The sequence below is a fragment of the Mustelus asterias genome, chromosome 15 (genome assembly GCF_964213995.1).
Source record: "Mustelus asterias chromosome 15, sMusAst1.hap1.1, whole genome shotgun sequence".
Taxonomy (NCBI): Eukaryota; Metazoa; Chordata; class Chondrichthyes; order Carcharhiniformes; family Triakidae; genus Mustelus; species Mustelus asterias.
Genome location: NC_135815.1, coordinates 16,415,088 through 16,436,079, shown reverse-complemented (window position 1 = coordinate 16,436,079; position 20,992 = coordinate 16,415,088). Strand labels below are relative to the sequence as shown.

Genomic DNA, 20,992 nt, shown 5'->3' with positions numbered 1-20,992 from the left:
AATAAACTTTTGACATTCTGTTTTATTTATCATTACAATATTTTAATTTTTGGAGTTTTTGTCGTGTTTGTGATCTCTCTGCTGGTGTCGTTATGTTGGCACTCGCACCTGTCGGGCAGGATTTTACAGTCTCACTCGACCTGCGACCAGAAAATCACGCCCGAAGTCAACGGACATTTCCATTGCTCTCCCCTTGCCGCTCCGATTCCGTGGCGGACGGGGCGGTAAAATTCCCGCAATCGTCCTGAGGGTGAAAGCTAGACCGTTGTGGCTTGAGACACCAGATACAAATCAGAAACGTCTTCCTCTGTTGATAACAGTGTTTAAGGGGAAGGCGAAGGCAGCAGGGTGGCACAGCCATTAGCACCGCTGCCTCACAGCGCCAGGGACCCGGGTTCAATTCCAACCTCGAGTCACTGTCTGTGTGGAGTCTACACGTCCTCCCCGTGTCTGCGTGGGTTTTCTCCGGGTGCTCTGGTTTCCTCCTACAGTCCAAAGATGTGCAGGTTAGGTTGATTGGCCATGCTAAATTGACCCTTAGAATCGAAACATGTGTAGGTTAGTGGGATTAAAAAAATGTGTGGGAGTTACAGGAATAGGGCAAAGGGGTGGACCTAGGTAAGATGCTCTGCTGGAGAGTTGGTGCAGATTCAATGGGCTGAATGGCCTCCTTCTGCACTGTAGAGATTCGATGATTCTATGAGGTATTAAGTTATATCGATTCCCAGAAGTTTATACATTTGATTCCTGGCCTAAACTGCACTGGCTAATGCCAATAATGTAACATTGTTGTAGACGTTATATAATTCAGCTTATCGCGATTCACCATCCTCTGTACGCAACACTGTTCCACAGAGGTGTGATTCAATGAGCTGACTTTTCCAGCCCTTCCCACCAGTCGGACTTCCCGGTCCTGCCAAAGGCGACCCCACCGCAATGGGAAGGGCGTGCCATGCACAACTCTGTAGACATTGGTGGGACTGGAAGATCCCGCGGGCAGCCAATGGCAAACGCCCTCTGCTGCTGGGAAACGCGCCGTGCAGAGAGTGGAAAATCCCACTATTAGAATCCCTACAGTGCAGCAGGAGGCCATTCGGCCCACCGAGTCTGTACCGACTCTTTGGCAATGTGTCTGACCCAGGCCCACGCCTCACCCTATAGCCATAACTCTAAGGGGCAATTTAGCACAGCCAATCCATCTAACCTGCACATCTTTGGAAACCGGAGCACCCGGAGGAAACCCAGGCAGACATGGGGAAGATGTGCAAACTCCACACAGTCACCCGAGGTTGGAATCAAACCTGGGTCCCTGGCACTGTGAGGCAGCAGTGCTAACAACTGGTTAAAGTTTATTTATTATTGTCACAAGTCGGCTTACATTAACAATGCAATGAAGTTACTGTGAAAATCCCCTAGTTGCCACTCTCCAGTGGTTGTTCAGGTACACTGAGGGAGAATTTAGCACGGCCAATGTACCTAACCATGTGCCCCCATACCATACATATAGAATCATTGAATCCCTATAGTACAGAAGGAGGCCATTCAGCCCATCAAGTCTGTACTAACCACAATCCCTCCCAGGCCCTATTCCCGTAACCCCACACATTTACCCTGCTAATCTCTCTGACACTAGGGGCAATTTAGCACGGCCAATCCACCTAACCCGCACATCTTTGGACTGTGGGAAGAAACTGGAGCACCCGGAGGAAACCCACGCTGACACAGGGAGAACTTGCAAACTCCACACAGGCAGTGACCCAAGCCAGGAATTGAACCTGGGACCCTGGCACTGTGAGGCAGCCAGTGCTAACCACTGCGCCACCGGGCCACCAATGTGCACTGTCTACATGCAACATGGTATTTACCATGAAAGTAAGCTCTTTACAGGCAGCAATCTGTTTGGACAAATGTTTCCTACAATGATTATTCACCAGTGATATGTTTTTGTTTTTCCTTTCATGACCATATAGTGAAGTTCCCTCCTAACTTAGTGAATATCCATGTTAAGCACCCACCTGAGGCAAATGTACAGATCCACCAGGTGTCCAGAGTGGACAGTTCCTCCTCGGGTCAGAAGGTGAACGTTGTCAAGCCGGGTCAACAGCACATCTCTTACCGCGTTCCGAATCCTTCAGTGCCTCACGTACCGAATTCCGTCTACACCCATCACCAGCAAGTTCGTACTCATCACTATCCCAGAACGCAAACAAAGCTAGGCCGCTGCTTCCAGGAAACTACAGGTACACAGGTGAGACTCTATAGGCCCGGTGCTTGTCTATTTGTTAGCTTTGCAGCAAAGATGCCATCGTTGGATTTGAGCATTCAGTGGTGAACTTAGAACATAAGAACATAGGAGCAGGAGAAGGCCATTTGGCCTCTCATGTCAAGGATGGACACCACACAAATGGACCCTTAGGTTCCTTACTGGATAGCCAAACACAACGGAAATAAAGGATTCTGTAGTGCCAATGGTCTCCATTAGATGCTGCTATTATATTCACTAATTGTGGGGAGGTGGTGGTGTAGTGGTGTTGTCACTGGACTAGAGACCCAGGGTAATGCTCTGGGGAACTGTGTTCGAATCTCACTACGGCAGCTGGTGAAGTTTGAATTCAATCAAAATCTGGAATTCAAACTCTACTGATAACCATGAAACCATTGTCAATTGTTGTAAAAAAACCCATCTGGTTCACTAACGCCCCTTTAGGGAAGGAAATCTGCTGCCCTTACCTGGTCTGGCCTACATGTGACCCCAGAGCCACAGCGATGTGGTTGACTCTTAAACACCCTCTGAGATGGGCAATAAATGCTGACCCAGCCAGCGATGCCCACATCCCATGAGTGAATAATAAAAAATAATGATTTGTATTGAGTTATTATTGCCAAGTCACGCTGTAGACATCTGGAGGCAGGAAATGGTTCCTGCACCAAACTTGCAACATCCCTTCTTCAATCTTACTCTGCCCTTGTTCAGCTGGGAACTGACTAAACTCCAGAAGCTGAATGTCTAATCTTTAACTGTGGAGGTTTGAGGGCACAATGTTGGAAAGTGAGCGGCTGATGCATTTAATTAACAAATCTTTCTGTAATGTATCACCTCGCATCTTTTCAATCTGTTTATATCACAGATCCTTCTGTCAATAGGCTAAACCTTGAGGTGTTTCGGGACCTCTATCTATATACAGTGGACTCCTTTTAAGCTTTATAACAAACTTTCTGTTTGCTGGTGTGGGCCATTAATGAGTTGTGTTAAATTGCTGATCTTTAAAGTAAAGTAAAGTTTATTTATTCGTCACAAGTAAGGCTTACATTAACACTGCAATGAAGTTACTGTGAAATTCCCCTAGTCGCCACCATCCGGCGCCTGTACGGGTCAATGCGCCCTAACCAGCAGGCCTTTCGGACTGTGGGAGGAAACCGGAGCACCCGGAGGAAACCCACGCAGACACGGGGAGAACATGCAAACTCCACACAGACAGTGACCCAAACCGGGAATCGAACCCGGGTCCTTCGCGCTGTGAGGCAGCAGTGCTAACCACTGTGCCGCCGTGCCGCCCAATCTTTGACGTGCTTAATTGTGCACGTTGCTCAGTTTCTCCAGCTGACACGACTATTTAAATGGGTAGGAGAAAGAAGCTATTCAATACTAACATTTTGGCTGATGCTGTGGTGAGCTTTGGAGGCAGGAAGGGCATTTTCTTGGGCAGTGTGCTGCATTGTGGCGCCCCCCCTGCCTTCCTGCCCCCATCCCTGGGCTGAAGAGCTGAGGGTTTAGAAATGATCAGAGAGGCCCGCGGTCAACCTTTCTCCCCTGTCAGTGGGGAGAGGAACAGAGTTAATGATTCGGGTCCGTTACCATTCATCAGAGCAGAGGAGTCCTCTTGTTGTTCCTTGGCTTTCTTTTAATCTTAATTCTTGTTCATTAAACTGTGCCGCAGATCATTGCTCTGTGAATGATCAACACAAATCTTAAATAGGGACAGAAGTAGGCCATTTGTCCTATCAAGCCTGTTCCACCATTCAAAGTGCTCAAGGCTGATCATCTATCTCAATGCCGTACTCCTGCTGTCTCCATGACACCTTTAGAATCTAGAAATTTATCTATTTCCTTCTTAAATGTAGAACAGAAGAATCATAGAATCCATACAGTGCAGAAGGAGGCCATTCAGCCCATTGAACCTGCACCGACAACAATCCCACCCAGGCCCTATTCCCATTCCCCACAAATTTGCCCTGTTAGACTCCCTGACAGGAAGGGGCAATTTAGCATGACCAATCCACCTAAACCTGCACATCTTTGGAGTGTGGGAGGAAACTGGAGCACCCGGAGGAAACCCACGCGGACACGGGGAGAACATGCAAACTCCGCACAGACAGTGACCCGAGGCCGGAATTGAACCTGGGTCCCTGGCGCTGTGAGGCAGTAGTGCCACCGTGCCGCCCCATATATCCAGTGACTTAGCCTCTGCAACCCTCTGTGGTAGAGAATTCCACAGGCTCACCACCTCGTGAGTGAAGAAATGTCTCCTCATCTCAGTCCTAAATGGCCTACCCTGTATCCTGAGACTGTGACCCTTTGTTCTAGACCCCCTTGCGAGAGGAAGCAACATCCTTGCACCCAGTCTCTCCAGCCCTGTTAGAATTTTATACGTTTCAGTGAGATCCCCTCTCGTTCTTCCAAACTCCAGTGAAAAGAGGCCCAGTCCACCCAATCTTTCTTAATACGACAATCCTGCCATCCCAGGAATTAGTCCACTTTGATCCACTTCCTCTCTGGAAAGTATATCTTCTCTTAGGTAAGGAGAAGAAAACTGCACACAATACTCCAGGTGTGGTCTTACCAAGGTTGTGTACAGCTGCAATAAGACATCCTTGCTCCTGTACTCAAATCTTCTTGCAATGAAGGCCAGCGTCTATTTGCCTTTTTAACTGCTTACTGTACCTCCATGTTGGTTTCTAAGACTGGTGTGCAAGGACGCTCAGGTCCCTTTGTACATCAACATTTCCCAATCTATCACTATTTAAATTCTGTCTTTCCGACCGAACTGGATAACTTCACATTTATCCACGTGACACTGTATCTGTTATGTATTTGCCCACTCTCTCAACTTGTCTAAATCACCTTGAAGCCTCTTGACTTGCTCCTCACCACCCACAATTCCACCTAGTTTTGTATCCTCAGCAAATTGGAAATATTACATTTGATCCCCTCATCCAAATCATTGATGTATGTGGTGAATAGCTGGGGCCCAAGCACTGATCCCTGCGATACCCCACTAGTCACTGCCTGCCACTTCAAAAAAGACCCATTTATTCCTACTCTCAGTCTGCTAACCAATTCTCAATCCATGCCAGTACGTTATCCGCAGTCCCATGCGTTTTAATTTTGCACATTAACCTCATCTCTGTAGAATCTTAGAAGTAAGATTCCATTCTGGAGTAACCTTTTAGGGTAGACGGTGGTGAAGTGGTAATTTCATTGCACTAGTTAGTGGTCTAGGCTAATGATCTGGGCACATGGGTTCAAATCCCACCATAGCAGCTCACCACCCCTTCTCAAGGGCAACTAGGGAAGGGCAATAAATGCTGGCCAGCCAGTGATGTCCATGTCCTATTAATGAATTAAAAAATGTTAAGAGGAAAGCTAAAGGTAGAAAACTGACTGACTTCTGACCCCTGTAGTTTTTATCCAATAAATTCACAGATTCTTAAAACGCTTGAGTGGCAAATGGATTTGAAATATTTTCTTAAGTTTATCAAACACGCCCGGCAGCTCCGACAGCGATTCATGTTTCTCCAGAAGGGTTCAATGTAGGAAATTGTTCCGAGGATCTTCACAGTCTGAGGGCCCATAGGGAGGGCAGTGGGTTAGGGCATTCTGGGATGGTGAGGCTTTAAGGATGGTTTTGAAAGTGGGATAGATGAACTGAACGGGTTGTTTGCCTTTAGTGCCTGTGGTAAACTCAAACTAACTTCTACGTTCTTGGTTATTTGCAGTGCGGGAAACCTCTTCCTGGCCTTTCAAAGCAAGAAGATTGCTGTGGAACCGTGGGTACTTCCTGGGGTTTCCACAAGTGCCAGAAATGCCCTAAGAAGCCGTGTAAGTGAACTTGCTTGTTTTATGAGTACAGCCTCTCTTTTTAAGCAGTGTAATCATGACTAAGATTTATATATCTATCTTTTATATACTAAACACCTGGGGCACTTAATTCAATGAAAACTTCTTGTTAATCACCTGTTACTACGCTAGGTGGGATTTTCCAGCTGTGTATTACCAAAATCGGAAATTCCCGCCCAAGGTCAACAGGCCTTTAAATGGTCCGACGAATTTTCTGTCCTGTCCACTATGATTCCCATGGTGAGCGGGACGGGAAAATTCCGCCTTGTGAGACTCTGAGAGAGATGTTTTTGGTGGTTTTGTAGGACACTGTTTTATACTGTTCAATTCTCTATTATACTGTTCAATTTTCTATTAGGATGGAGGGTTATAGGTAGGCCTAAAAGGTAGGGACATGTTCGGCACAACTTGTGGGGCCGAAGGGCCTGTTTTGTGCTGTAGTTTTTCTATGTTTCTATGTTTCTAATTCGGCTATCAAACTCACGAAAATTGATCAATATGCTTTGAGGTTTTTTTTCCACAGTAACTGAAATTTCTTAGGTCTAAAAGTTTGATATTACTTGAATTGCTCTTTATTTAAAAAAGAATGACATATTTCATAACAAGGTGTCTTCATTTCAAGTTTTTACTTGTAGGCCCCAAGCCTGTCCCAGAAGCCTGGGCTTTGAGTTGCTCCTGCTGCTCAGAGGTGTGTGCTGAATTTGCATTGTGCAGTCTGTACATCTGTATTGTTCCTTATTCCCAAGGGCATCAGTGTTCAATCTGCTGTAATAGCGGGATATTTTTATTTGATTCCTCACACATTCTGCCTGTTACATTATCTCAAAAATAATTGTGAAAATCGTGAGTCCAAATTTCATTTTCAGGTTTTCCGTAGTGAAAAATTAAAATGAGCAAAAAGGGAGGATGTCTGTGTGAAAGGCAAATATGGCTGAGGTCTGACGGCACATCTGTTAGTAGCTCTTACTCTGTTTTGTATAAACTTCAAAAGATATATTAGGCCGAGGGGGAGAGAGGCCTGAATATTCGCTCTCTTTGTAAAGTTTAAAGTTCATTTATTAGTGTCACAAGTAGGCTTACAATAACACTGCAATGAAGTTACTGTGAAAATCCCCTAGTCGCCACACTCCAGGGCCTGTTCGGGTACACTGAGGGAGGATTTAGCATGGCCAATGCACCTAAGCAGCACGTCTTTCGGACTGTGGGAGGAAACCGGAGCATCGAGAGGAAACCCACGCAGATTCGGGCAGAACACGAAACTCCACACAGACAGTGACCCAAGCCGGGAATCGAACCACGGTCCCTGGTGCTGAGGCAGCAGTACTAACCATTGTGCCACCCTTGTAGGTGGTGTGTGCAGTGTTTCAAGCAAGAAAGCTGGAAACCCAGGATTTCCAGACTTTTGGGGTGGGGGGGGTGGGGGTGGGGTGGGGTGGGGTGGTGGGGGGGAGTCTGATCCCGGAGGGTGTAGCTCACATCTCTGACTTTGTAGATTCCAATCCACGATCCGGGGTGTTTTTAAATAGCGAGGCGGGATTCCGGTGGGTTGGAGGAGCATGGCTGTCTGGGAGAAACATTCTTATCCCGCTTGACTCGGCGCGGTAGCACAACGAGCGCAACGGCAGCACAGTGGTTAGCACTGCTGCTTCACAGCTCCAGGACCTGGGTTCGATTCCCGGCTTGGGTCACTGTCTGTGTGGAGTTTGCACATTCTCCTCGTGTCTGCGTGGGTTTCCTCCGGGTGCTCCGGTTTCCTCCCACAGTCCAAAGATGTGCGGGTTAGGTTGATTGGTCATGCTAAAAATTGCCCTTAGTGTCCTGAGATGCGTAGGTTAGCGGGATTAGCGGGTAAATATGTAGGGATATGGGCGTAGGGCCTGGGTGGGATTGTGGTCGGTGCAGACTCGATGGGCCAAATGGCCTCTTTCTGTACTGTAGGGATTCTATGATTCTATAATTCTATGAGGACACTTCCCCTCTCCTCAGAGCTGTCTTCACCTCCCTTCAGCTGTTGAATGTCCTGAAGTCTGGGAAAACCAGCTGCCCACTTTCTGCCCACTTAAAGCAGATTGAATAGGTGGCTGGCAGCCTCATGAAAACATTGACATTGCAGGCCTCTCTGTGGGCAGGTTGATAGCCCCATTCCTCTCCTGTCCACCTCCATTAGAAATGGAAGCAGGCAGTTTAGCTTTCAAATTTTTAGGATTCTAACATGATGCTCGACTCCAATCCACCTGTTTTTTTAGTCCATAGATATGAGAGTCAAGTAGAGAAGGGTGTGACAGAGGCACGAGCCAGACACAGAAAGAGAGAGAGAAAAAAGAGACATCCACTGACTTTAGTGAGCCAAAAGGTCAATGCTAATACCTTCAACCAGGGAGACGTCATAACATTCAATGCTATGGGCCAGGTGCTGGTAAATGGGATTAGGTGGGAGGTCAGGTGTTTCTCGCGTGTTGGTGCAGACTCGATGGGCCAAAGGGCCTCTTCTGCACTGGTGTGATTCTACGATTCTATGGCAGAGTGAGCATGAGTGAGAGAGACAGATGGAAACGTAGGCTGGTATTTCTTTTCATTCTAATTTGACCTCTGAAGAAAAGTCGAACTTTGAAGGCAAATACAGAAAAGGAAGGGGAGGAGGGAGAGCAGATGGGGTGGAGCGAGTGGAGGATGTGCAAAATCCCCTTTCATCACCCATCATTGGGTGGGGGGAGGGGGGGGGGGGCATGGCGGAGAGTGGACAGAGTGTTAAAAATGAGGTGAATAATAATGGAGTAAGGTGCAGAGAATGATATTGGAATCAAGCTGATAGTTCAAGATGAGGAAGGAGGTTAGTAATCACAGTAAGGGGATAAGGAAAAGACTGGTTGGAAGGCAAAGGTGTAGATGACACTCTGGAACCAAGGGAATGGGGGAAGAAGAATGGTTGCAGGAGAAGATGGGAAAGGAACCATTGACAACTATCTGAATAATTGGTTGCTCTTTTCCCCAGTGTGCCGTGCAATGCTGCCCATCTCCTCCCATCTTTAAGGAAAGGGAGAAAAGCCAGAGATTTATGTTGACTATATCAGAGAAAGAGACACCTGGAAGAGTTAAAGAGAAGCAACAATGTAATGAAAGACACAAAGGACAGAGAAGGAGGATGTTGCCTGGACCGGAGGGTTTGAAGTATGAGGAGAGGTTGGATAAACTCGGATTGTTTTCACTGGAAAGACGGAGGCTGAGGGGTGGCCTGTTAGAAGTCTACAAAACTTTGAGAGGCACAGATAGGGTGGATAGTCAGAGGCTTTTTCCCAGGGTGGAAAGGTCACCTACAAGAGGGCACAGGTTTAGGTGAGAGGGGATAAGTTTAGGGGAGACGTGCCTGGGTGCCTGGGACTATTTTCTCAGTGGGAAAATGCTTAGGAAATCAGAAACACAAAGGGACTTGGGAGTCATTGTTCAAGATTCTCTTAAGATTCAGTCAGCAATTAGGAAGGCAAATGCAATGTTAGCATTCACGTCGGGAGGGCTAGAATACAAGAGCAGGGATGTACTTCTGATGCTGTATAAGACTCTGGTCAGATCCCATTTGGAGTATTGTGAGCAGTTTTGGGCCCCATATGTAAGGAAGGACGTGCTGGCTTGGAAAGGGCAGTAAGAAGTCTCACAACACCAGGTTAAAGTCCAACAGGTTTATTTGGCAGCACTAGCTTTTGGAGCACTGCTCCCTCATCAGGTGAGTGAGGAGCTGTGTTCACAAACAGGGCATATAAAGACACAAACTCAATTTACAAAATAACTGTTGGAATGCGAGTCTTTACAGGTAATCAAGTCTTAAAGATTCAGACAATGCGAGTGGAGAGAGGGTTAAGCACAGGCTAAAGAGATGTGTATTGTCTCCAGACAAGACAGTTAGTGAGATTTTGCAAACCCAGGCAAGTCGTGGGGGTGACATGAACCCAAGATCCCGGTTGAGGCCGTCTTCATGTGTGAGGAACTTGGCTATCAGTTTCTGCTCAGCGATTCTGCGTTGTCGTGTGTCGTGAAGGCCGCCTTGGAGAAAGCTTACCCGAAAAAAAGAGGCTGAATGCCCATGACTGCTGAAGTGCTCCCCGACAGGAAGGGAACACTCCTGCCTGGTGATTGTTGAGCGGTGTTCATTCATCCGTTGTCGTAGCGTCTGCATGGTCTCCCCAATGTACCATGGCTCGGGACATCCTTTCCTGCAGCGTGTCAGGTAGACAACGTTGGCCGAGTTGCAAGAGTATGTACCGTGTACCTAGTGGATGGTGTTCTCACGTGAGATGATGGCACCCGTGTTGATGATCCGGCACGTCTTGCAGTGTTTGCTGTGGCAGGGTTGTGTGATGTTGTGGTCACTGTTCTCCTGAAGACTGGGTAGTTTGGAAAGGGTCCAGAGGAGATTCACAAGAATGATCCCTGGAATGAAGAGCTTGTCGTATGAGGAACGGTTGAGGACTCTGGGTCTGTACTCGTTGGAGTTTAGAAGGATGAGGGGGGATCTTATTGAAACTTGCAGGATACTGTGAGGCCTGGATAGAGTGGATGTGGAGAGAATGTTTCCACTAACAGGAAAAACTAGAACCAGAGGGCACAACCTCAAGCTAAAGGGACGATCCTTTAAAACAGAAATGAGGAGGAATTTCTTCAGCCAGAGAGTGGTGAATCTGTGGAACTCTTTGCCACAGAAGGCTGTGGAGGCAGGTCATTGGGTGTGTTTAAGACAGAGATAGATAGGTTATTGATTAATAAAGGGATCAGGGGTTATGGGAAAAAGGCAGAAGAATGGAGATGAGAAAAATATCAGCCATGATTGAATGGCGGAGCAGACTCGATGGACCAAGTGGCCTAATTCTGCTCCTATGTCTTATGGTCTTAAACTGGAGAACCCTGAGGGTGACACATAGACACGGGGACACGTAGACACGGGGACAACCCATCCAGACAGTGACTTAAGGCTGGAATTGAACCTGGGTCCCTGTTGCTGTGAGGCAGCAGTGCTAACCACAGTGCCACCGTGTCACACTAATGTGCTGTGTGGGAGCTTGCTGTGTGTAAATTATCTGCCGTGTTTCCCCAATAACAACACAGATCCTTTGTTGGCTGCCAAGTGTTTTGAGTCCATTGGTTGTGATAGGCACTCTATAAATGCAAACCGTTTGCTTTTGGTAAGTTGAGGAATTTTTCTTTGCATGCATTTAGAACCATCCTTATTAATGCAAGGTTGTCAATGAGTAGAAATTGAAACTAGCCCTTGCTGTCGAGATGCTGGTCTGGCAAAAATTGGGTTGTGTCAACCTGAGCTCTGAAAGCGATACTGTATTTGTTCAAACCAGACAGAAACAGTTACCGAGTATAAATTATTCAGCAAAATGTATTTTAATGTCTAAATGTGATATTGTTTTTCTTGGAATCATGTAACTGCCCTGAAATCCAACCAGGCATTTTCTGAAAAGCAGAAGCGAACTTGGCATCCACACGATGTGGTATCTCAAGACTTTTATTTACATTGGCAAACTTGGCTGGAGGCTTGAGGAGGGGGAGGGGGTACCACGGGTTGCGTTGATGAGGGAAGGTATTTGTGGTGGTCATGCTTCTCTGATTGACTACCGTTTATTGACGAGAACTGCTCGAGGGCACTTTATCTGAATCCCTTCCAGCCCTCGGTATTAATTGTCCATCCCTAATTGCCCTGGAACTTGCCAGGCCATTTCAGGGGGCAGTTAGGAGTCAACCACATTGCTGTGGTTCTGGAGTCACGGGGAGGTGACGGCAGATTTCCTTCCCTAAAAATACAGGAGTGAGCCAGATGGGTTTTCAAATACTTGACGATTGCTGTCATGGTTACCATTGCTAACTTTCAATTTCAGATTTATTCATTGAATTTAAATTCCACCAGCTGTGGTGGGATTTGAACCCACATTCCCTCAGCTTGGGCCTCTGGATTATCACTCCGGTGACACTGCCACTGCAGCACCCTCGCAGTCAGTACTCCCCATGCAATAACTTACGCTACTTAATGAATTCATTCATACATAGAATCCCTACAGTGCAAAAGGTGGCCATTCGGCCCGTTGAACTTGCACCGACAGGCCCTATCCCCGCATTCCCACAAATTTACCCTGCTAGACCCCCTGACAGTAAGGGGCAATTTAGCATGGCCAATCCACGTAAACCTGCACATCTTTGGAGTGTGGGAGGAAACCAGAGCACCCGGAGGAAACCCACGCAGACACGGGGAGAATGTGCAAACTGCACACAGATGGCGACCCAAGGCTGGAATTGAACCCGAGTTCCTGGCGCTGTGAGGCAGCAGTGATAACCACTGTGCCACCCATTACCGTAATGACTTCAGGCGTTCATCCATTTTAATCACATGGGCAGAATCTGCTCACCTGATTTCTCTCCAGCGAGGAAAGCACAGAGTGGACAGCTACAACATTTGCTTTCCTGCCGGATTCTCAGAGTAAAACTTTTCACTTTTTCTCTCATAGAATCCCGACAGTGCAGAAGGAGGCCATTTGGCCCATCGAGTCTGCATCGAACACAATCCCACCCAGGCCCTATCCGCGCTTAGTTACTCTGCTAATCCCTCTAACCTATCACATCCCAGGACACTAAGGGTTAATTTAACATGTCCAATCAACCTAACCCACACATCTTTGGACTGTGGGAGGAAACCGGAGCACCTGGAGGAAACCCACGCAGACACGGGGAGAATGTGCAAACTCCACACAGACAGTGACCCAAGCCGGGAATCGAACCCGAGTCCCTGGAGCTGTGAGGCAGCAGTGCTAACCACTGTGCTACCGTGCCTCTGCTGGCACCAAGTCCCATCAACTGGAAGTATATAACTAATAGTTCACTGATTGGCTGACAGAAGGACCTCGCACTTGTCCCGGTGGCTTTGACAATGTCCCAGAGAGTTTCACAGCACCCCTCAAAATGTAGTCATGGTTACAATGTAGGGAAACCATTTCCACACAGAGAGATCCTACACGCACGCACTGCAATGATAAATGGACAGATAACCTGTTTTTAGTGATGTAGGGTGAGGAATTAAAGCTGGCCAGGGCACTAGAAGGGTGGCACAGTGGTTAGCACTGCTGCCTCACAGCGCCAGGGACCTGGGTTCGATTCCCGGCTTGGGTCAGTGTCAGTGCCAGTGTCTGCCTGGGTTTTCTCCGGGTGCTCCGGTTTCCTCCTGCAGTCCAAAGATGTGCGGGTTAGGTGGACTGGCCATGTTAAACTGCCCCTTAAGATGTGCGGGTGAGATGGATTACCAATGGTTAATGCGTGGGGTTGCGGGGATAAGGGTTGGGGAGAGGGTCTGGATAAGACACAGTGTCAGAGAGAGTTGGTGTCGACTCGACGGGCCAGATGGCCTCCCTCTGCACTGTAGGGATTCCATGAAAAGAAACAGCGAAAGACTTGCATTTGTGTAGCCTCTTTCACAAGCTCAGGGTGCCCCAGAGTGCTGTGCAATCAATGAAATTCTTTTTGACGTTTAGTTGTTGCTGCAATAGGAAGATTCCAGAAAGAGCAATCTGAAAAAGAGCGGTTAATCTGTAATTTGGTTTTTTTGCCAATGTTGATGGAGGGAGAGAGAGAGAGAGAGAGCATTATGGGATCATCTGATGAGCCAGAGATGGCAGACCAGGCCCTCATCTAAAAGGCACCAACACTTGAGGGTGCAATGCTCCCTCAGTACCTCAGCGAAGAGTCAGCCAGGTTCGTGTGTACAGTACTCGAGTGCGGCCTGAACTTTCTGATTTCAAAACAAGAGGACTACCATTGAATCTAGGCCGGAAGAGTACTGCCAAGATGGCATGCGGGACGTAAATCCACAGGAACATAAGAGATTTTCTGATCCTATTCTTTTATTATTTAGCGATTGTAAAGGGGGCTTAGGCTGATTGCGGTTCTGCCACTGACGGCCCTCTCTCTTCTCTCACACAATCCCAGCTCCCTGACCCTTTGTCATGGGCCTGTTCCCCGGTACAGTTGAGGAGCTCGGTTAGAATCACGCCACAGTGCAGAAGGAGGCCATTCGGCCCATTGAGCCTGCACCCTGTGGTGAACCATTGTTGGTTCCCACTAGATAGTACTGAGCCAGGGTCTGGCCAGTACTACAAGTATGTATATATGTTGCTGTTGGGGTTAGGGATGGGTTGTTCTACTTGTTGCTGTTGGGGTTAGGGTTGGGCTGTTACACCTGTATGATAGTTAATATGGTACATCCCAGTCGGGCTCCGCCTCCCGGGAGAGGTTTAAAGGTCACTGCTCTGTCTGGGACCCCTCAGTCTGGGATCGTGTACTATACTTAGTAGCTTCGTTGTAACAGTAAATAAAATTGATGCACGTTATCACACACGTGGCTTGAGATGCTCAGGAAATAAAGGCTTTTATTTACTGTTACAACGAAGCTACTAAGTATAGTACACGATCCCAGACTGAGGGGTCCCAGACAGAGCAGTGACCTTTATACCTCTCCCAGGAGGCGGAGCCCGACTGGGATGTACCATAATAACTATCATACAGGTGTAACAGCCCAACCCTAACCCCAACAGCAACAAGTAGAACAACCCATCCCTAACCCCAACAGCAACATATATACATACTTGTAGTACTGGCCAGACCCTGGCTCAGTACTATCTAGTGGGAACCAACGATGGTTCACCACACACCCGACCACAATCCCACCCAGGCCCTATTCCCATAACCCCACGTATTTACCCTGCTAATCCCCCTGAGAGCAATTTGGCGTGGCCAATCAACCTAACCCGCACTCTTTGGAGTGTGGGGGGAAACCGGAGCACCCGGAGGAAACCCACGGTTGAAAGTTAAATGGGGTGGGCAGCTTTTAATGCCTGTGCAACTGCTCTCGTTACTCAGTTGAGGCCTTGCAATTTGATCGAGTGTTGGGGAACCAGGGCGAGTGTCTGATAGTTAAACACGCAACCTCAAGACACAGGCCTTTTGTCTCTCTGCGCTGCATTTTATTTTGGTGCCTGCGGCAGCTTCTGAGATTAAGGAAACGGAAGAGAATGAAAGGAATACAATCTCCATTGGGCCCTTCACCTCCAGTCCCGGTATGTTAACCAAACCCAGATAGCTGAACATCTCAGCTATCCCAGCTGAAGAGCAGCTTTTGAATCGTGTCTCATTTGTACCTGTAACTCGACATATACCCTCCGTAAGCTAAGCACTGAATTCGTGGGGGGATATTGTCAGGGTCAGAAGGTTTCCGATTAAAACCAATCCTGGGTTTTTACTCTGTTAAACTAACACAAACAATGACTTGGAATGCATTGCCAGAATTCTCTGGTTTCACACTCCCCCTCTACCAGCGAGAACAGAATATTTGGCGCTCAGTCAAATCTCCATTCACTGCAGCGGGACTGGAGAACCGCAGGCGAGGTCGGAGAATTCCGGCCCTAATCAGACATGCTTCCTTTCCTCCCCTTCAGTTCCTCACCTGATGAAGGAGCAGCGCTCCGAAAGCTCGTGATTCCAAATAAACCTGTTGGACTTTAACCTGGTATTGTGAGACTTCTTACTGTCCCCTTTTTGAGGCAAGTCTTCGCACGCCACGCTCTGGTACCCTGTCCCGCCTGCCATTCAGTCATTCAAGTGTGAACTGAGACACCGAGAGCATTAACCAGCAGGGTGGCACGGTGGTTAGCACTGCTGCCTCACAGCGCCTGGGACCCAGGTTCGATTCCCGGCCCTGGGTCACTGTCTGTGTGGAGTTTGCACATTCTCCCCGTGTCTGCGTGGGTTTCCTCTGAGTCCTCTGGTTTCCTCCCACAGTCCAGAGATGTGCAGGTTAGGTGGATTGGCCATGCTAAATTGCCCCTTAATGTCAGGGGGACTAGCTAGTATAAATGCACGGGGTTATGGGGATAGGGCATGGATGGGATTGTGGTCAGTGCAGACTCAATGGGCTGAATGGCCTCATCCTGCACTGTAGGGTTCTGTGATTCATTCCACTACGGGAGGCATCATGGTTACAACAACTGGGATGGGGAGAGTGTCCAGATGTGGGGCCAAACCAGTTTCCTGAGTTGGTGATCAGCATCAAGGATTCACCCGAAGATCATTTAATCTCCCAGTAAAATACTGCAGATGCTGGAAATCTGAGATGAAAACAGGAAATGCTGGAAATACTCAGCGAGTCTGTGGAGAGAGAAACAGAGTTGGCGTTAACCTTTCAGATCAGTGGCACTCTGTCAGGATAATCTGACCAAAGCTCATTGAACTGAAAGGTTGACTGGAATGTTACTGGGCTTTGGGAGAATGCGCTGGGAGGTGGGAGCGCTGGTAAAATGGCAGTGAAAAACATCGGGAAGGAAGCCTGATATCTTTCAACCACCAAAAGATATGATGAAAGATGGTAACTACAGCAGTTCGGCTGCCCGCCTGTCAGAGGAGGGCGGCTAGAGAGTTGGATCATTTGGCCAATTGGCAACTATTTTACCAGAATTCCAGCACTTTGGCAGTGTTGGAATGGCTCCGCACTGTGTGGGCTATCTACATTAGCCTCCCAATGTCTTCCTGGCTTGGGATTGGTGAGGAGCGGGGCCTTCCCTCCCTCACTCACCGAGCCTCATGGAGGACCCCCTGCTCCAATGGCAGTGGCTGCCCCCAAGACTCCTACATTTGCTCCTTGGAGGGCTCACACCCCCTGACCCGGCTCACACCCCCTGACCCGGCTCACACCCCCTGACCCGGCTCACACCCCCTGACCCGCCTCACACCCCCTGACCCGCCTCACTGGTTGCTGGGGCTTGTCTACCCCGGCACTGACACAACAAAATATTTCTCCCCAGAAATTCTGGGGTGGTTAGGGAGAGAAGAGGGAGTTTGGTGAACGCAACATGGGCTTCCCTGATTGGGCAGGCAGCTCAGAGAGTACCCTTTTTGATTGGATGGCAGTCCCAGCAGTGACCTCTCATTTAACCGTCGCTGAGAAAATTGCCACAGTGGATCTACCGCCTGCCCACGCAGGCTCAGTATCGGCTTTTGGCCCCAATATCTGAACCGCGGTGTACCACTAACATCCTGCCCATCAGTGCTGTTTCTCTCTCTCAGCACGCTGCCAGACCTGCTGAATATTTCCAGCACGTCCTCATTTAATCTCTGCTTTGTCAGACCGTTGATGAGCAAGATGCACTCTGCAGACAATCTTGCTGGGAAGTTGCTTGGGTGTTTTTCCGCACAGTCATAGAATCCCTACAGTACAGAAGGAGGCCATTTGGCCCAAGGAGTCTGCAACGACCACAATCCCACCAGGTCCTATTCCCGCAACTTCACGCATTTTACCCTGCTAATCCCCCTGACACTAGGGTCAATTCAGCACGGCCAATCAACCTAACCCACACACTTTTGGACTGTGGGAGGAAACCGGAGCACCCGGAGGAAACCCACGCAGACACGGGGAGAACGTGCAAACTCCACACAGACAGTGACCCAAGGCCGGAATTGAACCTGGGACCTTGGTGCTGTGAGGCGGCAGTGCTAACCACTGTGCCACCCTGCCACCCCAGAAGTGATATAAAATGACTTGATGCTGTGCTGGGGAGAGATGTGTGTGCGTGCGTGTGTGAGTGTGTGTGTACGCGTGTGTGCACGCGTGTGTGGTCCTGCACCAAGACAGACTTGCATCTGTTTCCATAGCTAGTTAGCTTGGGCAGCACGGTGGCACAGTGGTTTGCACTGCTGCCTCACAGTGCCAGGGACCTGGGTTCGATTCCCAGCTTGGGTCACTGTCTGTACGGAGTTTCCATGTTCTCTTCGTGTCAGCGTGGGTTTCCTCCGGGTGCTTTGGTTTCCTCCCACAGTCCAAAGATGTGCTAGTTAGGTTGATTGGCCATGCTAAATTGTCCCTTCGTGTCAGGGGGACTAACTAGCTGGGGAAATACTTGGGGCTATGAGGATAGGGGCTGGGTGGGATTGTGATCGGTGCAGACTTGATGGGCCGAATGGCCTCCTTCTGCACTGTAGGGATTCTATGATTCTAGTCATTCCTGCAACAGTCGCTAGTCTGTCGCCAGGGGCTTGTAGCTTGTGGGGCGTCACTGTACATTAAGCGTGGCTGACCAGGAGTCTCTCCTGTTCTTACCGCCGGCCATTGGCATGTTTGGAGGGATTGAAGCACTCAACAGGATGAACTTTCCCATTCCGCCCACCACGGGAATCGCAGCGGGTGAGGGGTGGACCATGGGCAGGTCCGTTGACCTCGGACAGGATTTTTCGGTTTCAGGGCGAGTACGTCCGGAAAATCCCGCCCAATATGTTTGACCACGTTGTGAATACACCTTCCTTGGCCATCGAGCCCTGGGGTGGGATTCGAACCCGGAGCTTCTGGCTCAGAGAGAGGGACGTTACCCACTGCGCCACAAGACCGCAGACTACACGTTTGATCATAGTAAATGCTAAGAGTTAGTGATTGAGTCTGCACATGAGTTATATCAACAGATACCATTAGATTTAAAGAAAGATTTTGAGAATATTATCTTTGCTTTATCGGGGGAACCTATCCAAGGCCCTGTACCAAAGAGTTTACTCTGTTATGATTAATATTTCATATTTTGATAATCGAGCCACAGCTTGAAACCTCATCAAACACCTGAGTTCAACTGGGAATTGTTTTGGCGGAAAAGGACATTCTTCAGGAAAAGCATGTCTTCAATTTCCTTCTCTTAATTGTTTAATATTTGACACAGCTGCAGGGATCGATTGCATTTAACATCAGATCAAACACTGAGTTGGAACGGAGGTATCATAGTGCGGCATCCCTCAGTTAGTTTGTAGAGCAGTCACACTCTGTCCGCCATAGCGGGGTGAGCTTTGCTTGTTTTTGCTTTGTGTTTAAAAAGTAAGCCACGCGGGGCTGTTCACTGGAATGTTGACTTCCTTACGCGAACACCGTGTTCATTGAGGGCATTGTCATAACCACTTGAAAGGACTGATTCCTGCAATCAATCACCTGTTAGTGCCGCAAAATATATAAAAGAATCAAGCAAAGGCCACTTGATCAGCCATGATCTTATTGAATGGCGGGGCAGGCTCGAGGGGCTAGATGGCCTACTCCTGCTCCTATTTCTTATGTTCTTATGTTCTTGTCATTTAATCAGCACGGCGGCACAGTGGTTAGCACTGCTGCCTCACAGCGCCAGGGACCAGGTTCAATTCCAGCAAAGAACAAAGAACAATACAGCACAGGAACAGGCCCTTCGGCCCTCCAAGCCCGCGCCGCTCCCTGGTCCAAACTGGAGCATTCTTTTGTATCCCTCCCTTCCCACTCCGTTCATGTGGCTATCTAGATAAGTCTTAAACATTCCCAGTGTCACCGCCTCCACCACCCTGCCCGGCAGCGTATTCCAGGCCCCCACCACCCTCTGTGTAAAATACGTCCTTCTGATATCCGTGTTAAACCTCCCCCCCTTCACCTTGAACCTATGACCCCTCGTGAACGTCACCACCGACCTGGGAAAAAGCTTCCCACCATTCACCCTATCTATGCCTTTCATAATTTTATACACCTCTATTCGGTCACCCCTCATCCTCCGTCTTTCCAGTGAGAACAACCCCAGTTTACCCAATCTCTCATCATAACTAAGCCCTTCCATACCAGGCAACATCCTGGTAAACCTCCTCTGCACTCTCTCTCTAAAGCCTCCACGTCCTTCCGGTAGTGGGGCGACCAGAACTGGGCGCAGTATTCCAAATGCGGCCGAACCAACGTTCTATACAACCGAAACATCAGACCCCAACTTTTATACTCTATGCCCCGTCCTATCAAGGCAAGCATGCCATATGCCTTCTTCACTACCTTCTCCACCTGTGACGTCACCTTCAAGGATCTGTGGACTTGCACACCCAGGTCCCTCTGCGTATCTACACCCTTTATGGTTCTGCCATTTATCGTATAGCTCCCCCGTACGTTAGTTCTACCAAAATGGATCACTTCGCATTTATCTGGATTGAACTCCATCTGCGGAGTCTGCACATTCTCCCCACATCCACATGGGTTTCCTCCGTGTGCTCCGGTTTCCTCCCACACTCCAAAGGTGTGCCGATTAGGTGGATTGGCCAAGCTAACTTGCCCCTTAGTGTCAGGGAGATTGGCCATGCTAAATTGCCCCTTAGTGCCAGGGGGATTGGCCATGCTAAATTGCCCCTTAGTGCCAGGGGGATTGGCCATGCTAAATTGCCCCTTAGTGCCAGGGGGATTGGCCATGCTAAATTTCCCCTTAGTGCCAGGGGGATTGGCCATGCTAAATTGCCCCTTAGCATCAGGGGGTTTGGCCATGCTAAATTGCCCCTTAGTGTCAGGGAGATTGGCCATGCTAAATTTCCCCTTAGTGCCAGGGCGATTGGCCATGCTAAATTGCCCCTTAGCATCAGGGGGTTTGGCCATGCTAAATTGCCCCTTAGTGCCAGGGGGATTGGCCATGCTAAATTGCCCCTTAGTGTCAGGGGGATTGGCAGGGTATATACGTAGGGTTACAGGGATAGGGCCTGGGTGGGATTGTTGTCGGTGCAGGCTCGATGGGCCGAAGGGCCTCCTTCCGCACTGTAGGGATTCTATGATTTTGCTCCAGTTATCTGCAATGATGATGATGTCCATCGTGACGATCACCTCAGGGTAACAGACCTGTTGCTCTCCAGTACCCTTTTGCTGGTCTGCCATTAGTTCCAGTTTCCATGTCTTGGTCTTTCATTTCCAATCAGTTTAAAGAACTCACATATTTGACTGTAATCTCAGTGTTATTTTCAGCTGTGGTTATTGTGCTACTGCCATGAATGTTGGACTTGATGTTTTTTTTGGGGGGTGCATCAGTGTAAAAGAGGTATTCTAGCTCA

At 48.6% G+C, this 20,992-nt stretch overlaps 1 protein-coding gene across 4 annotated transcripts in view; it reads left to right on the top strand.

Annotated features, from left to right (window-relative positions):
- The window catches only part of ltbp1 (latent transforming growth factor beta binding protein 1), a 356,653-nt gene that overhangs the window by 121,176 nt on the left and 214,485 nt on the right, over positions 1–20,992 (top strand). For all 4 annotated transcript variants that reach the window (XM_078229547.1, XM_078229548.1, XM_078229550.1 and 1 more), the window contains exons 7-8: positions 1,971–2,248; positions 5,998–6,100. In XM_078229547.1, the coding sequence (XP_078085673.1) occupies positions 1,971–2,248; positions 5,998–6,100 (381 nt within the window). The remainder of the gene's footprint in view (positions 1–1,970; positions 2,249–5,997; positions 6,101–20,992) is intronic.